At 29.2% G+C, this 8,704-nt stretch overlaps 1 protein-coding gene across 1 annotated transcript; it reads right to left on the bottom strand.

Annotated features, from left to right (window-relative positions):
* Nucleotides 1-4,528: 4,528 nt before the first annotated feature.
* Nucleotides 4,529-7,532, bottom strand: LOC110608683. The gene is made up of 3 exons (XM_021747961.2): nt 6,517-7,532; nt 5,553-5,670; nt 4,529-5,450 (listed from the first exon to the last, which is right to left on the bottom strand). Exons 1-3 carry the CDS (start codon nt 7,303-7,305, stop codon nt 4,894-4,896), a joined length of 1,464 nt encoding a protein of 487 aa, XP_021603653.2. The 5' UTR covers nt 7,306-7,532; the 3' UTR covers nt 4,529-4,893.
* Nucleotides 7,533-8,704: the final 1,172 nt, after the last annotated feature.

The raw sequence follows: 8,704 nt of genomic DNA, 5'->3' as shown, positions 1-8,704 counted from the left end.
AGAGGAATTTGAAGAATGAATAAATAAACAAAGAAGAGGACTCTCACTGACTCGCACATATCCCGACACTTTAAGGAATTATGAGAATTACGGGTTTCCCGGAATACATTTTTTCCCGAGATAATTAACCACGATATACGAGATACGATAAGGTAAGATCTGGATCAACATATTCATACTTTTTCAATCAAGCATATAAAGAAATTAACAGATGTAGAAAGAAAAATCACATAAGCATTATATTCAGATTTCTTGCTTTATTAGTCTGATCTTAATTTCTTTATGTAAGCCCTATTTAAATTAGTTGCAGTTCAATTATAGAATATTGGCTCATTTATTATTATTATTATTATTTTAATTACAAATAAAATTCCATTTTTAAGGCTAGTAAAGTAACAAGACTTACAAAAGAAATTGTAAATTGTTAGATTAGTGGGGTATAATCTGATTTTGAGGTATTTTTTTTCAAGAGTTAATTATTCTATTATATTTGCACTCCAAGACTTAGTTTGATGGAAAGTGTATTCTGTAATCTTGAAAAGTCTAAGATTCGACTCCCCCAATCCCTATTTCAAAAAACAAATTATTCTATTGTATTTATTGTGTTTGTTGGAGAGTTTATCTTTGAAATGTAAAAGAAAAATTTTTTTCAACAGTTAATTGCTCTATTATATTTATTGCAGGATTTTTTACGAGAGTATATTTCACAAATAAAGGATGATAATTCAGAAATACAATCAATTTAATACTATTTAACAGAACTTGAATTTTATTTATCAAGATTGATAAACACTTAATATGTCTAGCAAAATTATAAATAAACATATTTAACTTTATCAGTGATAACAACAGTTATGATTACGGAAGAAAATTAATTTTTTTACGAGATATTATAATATAATAAAATAAAATTTTAAAAAAATTAATTTTGTATCTGTATCGACATATATAAAAAAAATAATAAAATATAATATATAATACGGATAAAATCAAAATAAAATTTATGTAAAACATAATGATTACACAAAATCTCAAACCTTTATAAATTAGTTTGAATAATGCTAAAAAAAATTTTATCAATGATTACACATCAATTCATAGGAAAGTAAATTACATAGTATTAAATAAACAAAGCAGCTCTTAAATTTATTTTATTAAATAAAAATCATCATGATCATCGAAATAAATTTGCTTACCGAACAATGAATACCTCAAATTTATTTATTTATTTTTTTTATTTAAACAGTAACGAATATATTATTCAAGCATAAATTTCCTTATTATATTTTCCACGTGACATTTTTAAAAAAATAATTTATATTTTTTATTATGTTTTATTATTTCTATTATTATCTCAATCATTACATTTAAATGATTTTTAATAATAATTTATCATTAAAATAATATTAAATTTTTATCAAATATATCAATAGTATATTTTTTTAATATTATTCTTAATATAATATGTATATATTTATAAAAAAATTATTACTTAATTATTATAATATAAAAAATATTATTTAATTTATTAATTATAAAATATATATTAAAATATTTCTATTATTTTAAAAAATTAATTAGTCATTTATGTATTAATTTTAACTGTTAAATATTTTATTATTTAGTTTTTATAATTTTAAAAAAATGATAAATTATTTATTTATATTAAAAGTATTTTATTTTTTTAATATTTAACAGTTAAAAATAATAAAAAAATAAATTAATATATTTTTTAAAATATTTAATATATTTTTCAAAATAAAATAATTAATTAATAAATTTTAACTAAATTATTTTTTCTATTTAGAATTACTCATCTTCTTATTTATTACAAGTTTTTAAACATGTTTGATATTAAATATTAATTATAATGATAAATAATTGCATGTTCAATGATATTCAATTAACTAAATTTATTAACTTCAATGTCAAAAATATAAATTTAGGTATGCTTATAGATTGAGTTCTGTTGTACTCTCTTCTAGCTTAATTAGTTGAATAATTATTTTTAATAATTTTATTTTCATTTTTTCTAGTTTGCGTTTTCTTTGCATTTATTTTTTTTAATTGGTCTTTGACTGTGTATCTTTTTTTTTTTTAAAGCAAAACTACTGATTGTATTAATAAAATTCCATAATGTTAGGGTCCTAGAATCTGAGAGACCAAAACTGTAATTTTTCAACAATAGAGCTTTCGGAAAATAATATTGGGATAAATTAGTGTAAAATAGAAGTAAGCTAAGTATCGTGTCAGGTTTCTGTAATTTCCTTTAGATTATTTATTTAGAGGGGTGTGTAATATGATACATATTGATTTATTCTCCTGCCACAAGCCAAATTGTTCCTAAGACTCTTTAGGGGGAGTGACTAGTCGCCCACCAGCAGGGACTGGACCCAGTTGGCTACCGTAGGCCTACGAAGATCTTGAATTGTGCCTTCACTCCTTCTAGATCGTTTCCCTGTCTACAAGGGAGTTGAGAATTATTATAACGATGGTATCGGTGATAATGTATAATTACTATTTTGCCTTTGAAATAAAATAAGTAGTCTGTTCATGAATTTTCATGGGATATCATCACAAATAGAGAGACAATTATGCCGGATAGATTTTCTAACCAAACTATGAACAGTTAGAATAGTATTACGACGAAACCATCTAACAAAAATATCAGTTATAGAGTCTAACAAAAATTTATAATCATTCAAAATTAAATTTCTGTATAATATAATTTGGCAAAAATATTTCTCAAGTGCCTGTCTAAACCCCTGCATAAGATAATTTGACAAAAATACTCCTCATTTTTACTCATTTATTGAGCATAAATTGTTAAAATCTTCCAAACAAAACTACAGATTCGAGTTTTTACTGGATAAAACTCGAATAAGATTTCAAAACTGACGTTGTCATTACGATTCCATAAATCCATAATAACTAGTAAACCTCTATTAAATATTATTTTGCGAAACAACCGAATTAATAAAATTTGAAGAAAAGTCAACCACAAAAACAGACCTATAACTCATCCATATTAACGAAATGACTCATCCCAATCTTTATCTATTGACTGAGAAGTAATCATTAAAATATAAAAAATTATGAAAAAATTTCATATGAGAACTAAGAGTTTTTGTTTTCACAAAAAATAAAATATTCGGCTTGTAATAGGAATCAAATCCTTCAATACAATAACTGTCCGAGAATTGTTATCATAAATCTGCTAAAAAAGTTTTCATATTCTGAAAATTAATTGGATTGTATGTGAGAAATATCTCTACCATACAGAAATCATAAGTAACGATTAGAATATTTCTGAATATCTTAATAGGGACAACAATATTTTCTTATTTATCGATAGTCAATTGACGCAGATCGACTTTCATAAAACGGAAAAAGAAAAAGTTAGATTTAAGGGAAAAAAAAATATAAGAGTATCGAATCACATATGCGTAATTTCAATTGACTGTGTGTATCTATTGTTTATACTTTAATTTTATTTTTTTGATGATTTTTCGTGTTAGTGCACCAGTAAAACTCTCGATATAGCGGTGACGAAATCAATAGTGTAAACAGTATTTTGATTGGTTGAGTTTGATTGTGTCCTTTAATTTGATTAATTTAATTATTTATATTTAATTTAACTTTATCGATTAATTGATTTAAATTGTTTTGATTGCATAAGAATCTTTATATTTTTCTGCTCTCTTATATATAATCTACTGAATTTTGTTAAAATGCAATTCAACACGTATTAAAAAAAAAAATCTAAAGCTACTCCATTTATAATAATATAATTTATACTTTTTTCTCTACACCATTCTATTTTTTTTGAAATAATAATAGTATTACTGAAGATAACGTTTACATATTTTAATTTATTGAGACGGTAAAAAAATTGATATTTGTGATGATTTAATAAATCTCAAATTATTTTATATATTTAATTTGTTTTGAATTGTTATATTTTTTATTTTTTACTAATAATTTTCTTTATTTTCATAATATTCTGAAAATTTCATCAGAAAAAATTGTGACAAAAATTATATAACATAAAAGTAATAAAAATTAATATAAAGTAATTAATAACAAATTTGAAATGTAGCACTGCATATGTAAAAAGAAAACGTGTTCCAGCAGCAATACATGACTACAATTTCTCGCTCCCACTAAATATCGCGAGATATTGGGACTTGGAGCATTAATAGTAATAATGATCTCGGGCGTCAACTTGGATTTCTCTTTTGTGCCACGTAAAGTAGAGTAGCGGACCTGGCAAACTATGGTGACATGCTGTTAATTGTCTTATTTTAAGAGTTCCACAGAGCCCAATGTCCGTCTTAACACCTCTCGTCGGTGTAAACCAGCTCAACGGAGTTTTGAGCAATTCAGATAACAATTAGCAATAATTATTAAATCTTTATTTATTTTATTAAATCTTTAGTTTTAGTTTTTATCAACTTGGATTCCAATAATTCATAAATGGTTTAGCTCATCAACATTATTATTATTATTATATAAAGTAATCATAAAATTGGTTCAAATGCTTAAATTAATATTTCAAGTATGTGACGATATATTACATTCTAACAATAAGCACGAAGACATTAAAAAGGTTGGCAAGAGGATTGCTAAATACCAAAACTGTGGCTTTTGGGTTGGGCTAAACGTATAATCCAATCCTATGGGCTAGTTGGTGTTGGGTTTTGACCCGCTACGACTAAACACCCAAACTGGCAAGGCCTTTTATTTTATTTCCACTGAGAGCAATCTCTCTAGTAATTGCAATCGCCAAGTACTAAGCTTGAACCATTTATAAATGAAAATAATCATCCCAGCTAAATGGCCTGCCCCCATATGAGTACAACACCCTTGACTTATTTAATATAACCTGATTAATTAGCTTAGAAGATGGAGTATGGTTTCGTTCACCAAAGAAGTGAAGATAACAAGCTCCAACTCTAAAACCAACTCTTCTTTTTCTTCATCAAAATTTCTCCACTTCCCTTTCCTTTCCATATCTCTAACGTACACAATCCTGCTATCCTTCACCTCCCACCCTGTAAACATTTCTTGTGGCTGCCCATTTATCCAGTCTTGCGCTACGTCTAACTCTTTCTCCAAAGCTTTGTTGTATCCTTCTGCCGTGCTATTATTTGCTTTGTTTTCCATAATTTTCTCTTTGAAAAAGTCTAATAATACGTTGTCGTCTACCAAGGGATGATTCAATGATATTTTTCCATTTACGAGCTTAAGAAGGTCGTGAGCACTTCTTTCTTGTTTGACATCAATGAACATGTTGTTGTGGACGGACAACGAACGAGCTTTTGCAGGGGATTTATGGGTTTCATCATCCTCTAACCCTGTTAATTCCATTTGAGTTTCCAAGTTCAGTGGATCTAGCTGAGAAAGGCTTCCAAACTTTCTGTTCTTTGCCATAAATTTGTATTTAGCTCCTGTAGGTTGATCACATATCCCCAATATAAATATCATATAATAAGATCCTTAAAAATTTTCAATTTTTTTTATATTGAAAATGACTTAGACGTACGCCATACCTTCCATGCGGACAAGATTACGTTGGAAAGGAGAGCTAGTCTCTTCTTCATCTTCGAATGGACAGTCCAGCACTGACACTGGACTAAATTGTTCTTTGTCCACCTCACTGGGCCACTCCTGTTAAAAAAAAAGTAAGTGAATTCAATTAAGATAACAAAATGGTCTGGAGAGTCAGATTTCCATTTAAAAAAAAAACATTATTATCCACAGTTTGGTTTCAATAAAGATTTTGAAAGCAACGTAAGAATGTTAACCGATAATTCAGTATATCCATAGATTCAAATAGACGGGTGCTGTCATTTTCTAGCTCATTAAGCTAAACCGATGTCCATACTTCTGATGCGACTTGGCCTTCTTTTACCATACCTTGGAGCGTTGCCTCGACACTAGGTAATGCTAAAAACTAGCATTCTGTGAATTTTCTTTCCATGCCGTTTAATTATTATCCATACTTGCTTTGTTTTGTAAATTGCTAGACGACAAAGATCAAAGGAGCAAGAACCAATGTGAAAGTAAACCAAGAGATTATCTCTAATGGCTGTTTAAGTCAACCCACTAATTGACAAAGAAACTCACACCTGTAAATTATTCTTAATGTTAAATATTATTAGCACAATAAATAACATACTTGGCAGTTAGATATGCTTTAAACAATAAGACCACCAAAATCAAGCTCTTGCTTTTTCTTTCCAACTAAACCATACCAAAACATACGATCTCCCACCGACAAAAAAAGAGGTAAATATTTGAAATACTATATAGTAAGGATACCGATAATATAAAATTCCAAACTAAAACCTCATTCTAAAAAGATAATTCTTTAAAGAAAAATCCAAGGAATGAACTAGTGTATCGTATGCCATGAAACTAAATGCTCCTGCAATTTTACGACGTAGATCGTGCATTCAATTCCAATGCATACCCCACACGATGTATTGAATAAAAAATTCTTAACTGAATTACCTTCGTGTTTTTTTCTACCGAGAAGATGATGGAATCCTGACCGCCTGTTACGCCTACTCCCTCGCTGACTTTCTTCTCCCTGGCAACATCTTTCTGCCCTTCTGTGGCGGCGTTTTGGCTGCTGTGACTCTCTGCAGTACTGTTGTTGTTACCGGTAAATTCGCTGTCAGTCCAACTTTGGCAATTGCTGTTACTGCTTGAACTTGTTGAGCGTCTGCTGATGGTAAATGCGGCTGTAACGGGGGAGGTGGAATTTTGATTTATGTTGTGATCAGATGGCTCATCTCTTTCCTGGAGGAACTCACGGAACAATCTCCATCGTTCGTTCTTGTTGCCTTCTCTTTCTATGTGATCAGCTTTCTTCCAGAAGCTTTTCTTGAACAGCATACGCGAAAGTTTTCGGGGCAGAAGAAGCCCTCTTTTTCTGCTTTTAGTGTGTACGAAAGGAGACGAAGACTTCATGGAGTAAGAAGAGGAGGAATTAAAAGGAAGCAGCTTAACAGCGTTAATGACGGCCTCAGATGCCTTTTGAAGAGCAGAGATAGTTGTAGAAGCTGCTTTAGATGATGTGCTTGTTTTGAAAAATTGTTGACGTCGATGTTTAGTGTTGGTTTTGAGATCGATCTGGAGTCGAAATCGGATGGTGGTGCAGCATTGTCGGCGGGGAAAGGATTTGAAGCCACTGGAGGAACAGGAGCCGAGGTCATCCCAAAGGTAATCCTTGAGCATCAAAGGCTTCTTACCAATCAAAAGAGGTTTTTTATTAGAGGAACTGATGGTAGAAGCCATATTATTTTGAAATTTAAGAAGAGTGTGAAAGGCTATGAAAGAAACAGGGAGGCATTTAGAACAGGAAGAGCAGATTGAGAGATTATCAGCATGAGAGAAGCTGGGAAGCTAAATGAAGTGGAGAAATAGGAGGAAGAGAGTTGCAGGATTGAGAAGAGGTAGAGAAGAAGCTGGGATGCTTCTTAAGGTTCTGTTTTTGAATGGCAATTGTTTGGTTATTTTATATATTGTGTAGTTACTCTTGTCTGTGCTTTTGAATTCTGTGATTTGGATTTTTGAATGTAATAAATAAATAAAAATAAAAGGAAAATATTTTCTACGTGAAAATTTACTGCAAGCGGAGAGGAGTGAGACCAGTGGTTGACCTTGTAAAACCTTGAAAATGATATGCTGTCTACCTCCATGCAAAAGTTGACTGCCCTTTGTTCACGCGCCTTAGCACGTGTCCTTGTCCTTAAGTTTTCTAACAATGTAAGCGAGAAAAATGTTCTACTGTTTGATTAATTCTCGTGTAAGATGATCATCAATTCTTGCAATTTAATTATGCTTCTTTCTTCTTTTTTTTTAAAAAGTACTAATCATAATTTAATTTAATATTAGGAACCTTTGTTAATTTCTTTTAAAAATTGTTTAGATATAGCTTACTTTATTTTCATTTAAAATCATACATATATGTGCAAAGTAAAATTTTACAAATTTGCATTATGATAATAAAGTACATCCGAGTAAATTTAAAAGATCTCAAATTTTATTTTTTTAATTTTTAATTCACATTTTAAAAAATATAACTTTTTTTGAGAATTTATACCACTAAATTTAAATATAATTATACGGTAATAAGCAATAAATTTTATATCTATTTTAAAAAATAATTAATTAACGATATATATATATATATATATTCATTTTGTATTTTTAAATAATTATTCTTTTTAATTAAGATTTTAGCTTGTTAAGTTAATGGTTGTGCTGTCAATTATATGTCCTGAATTATCCGATGGAGTGGTTAGGCATGGGGATAAGTCGGTTAGATGATAATATATGATTAAGAAGTAGACGTGATTGCTAACTAATCAGTAATTACATTTGGTTAAACATAATTATCAAAGCCTACGTGTGTTGCGTTGTGCTGGCATGTTTGTAAGACACGCTTCTGAGATGATGATGATACGTTTCAAGAAAATAATAACACTAGCTATAGTACGTAGCTAGAGTTCAAAATCTTTTTTTTTTAATTATTGGTTTTAAAAAATATAAGTTAAATTATAAATCAATTTTAATTTAAATGAAACTATTTTGATTATCTCACATCAAGTGTGATAAGATACATGTCGTATTCCACCACCCTCGCCGGTAGGGGCATTACATGTTTGGCAGTGGTCCTCAAAATTCATACAGA

The sequence above is a fragment of the Manihot esculenta genome, chromosome 2 (assembly GCF_001659605.2).
Source record: "Manihot esculenta cultivar AM560-2 chromosome 2, M.esculenta_v8, whole genome shotgun sequence".
NCBI lineage: Eukaryota > Viridiplantae > Streptophyta > Magnoliopsida > Malpighiales > Euphorbiaceae > Manihot > Manihot esculenta.
Note: the sequence above shows the minus strand (reverse complement) of the source record. Positions and strands in the feature narration are given on the sequence as shown.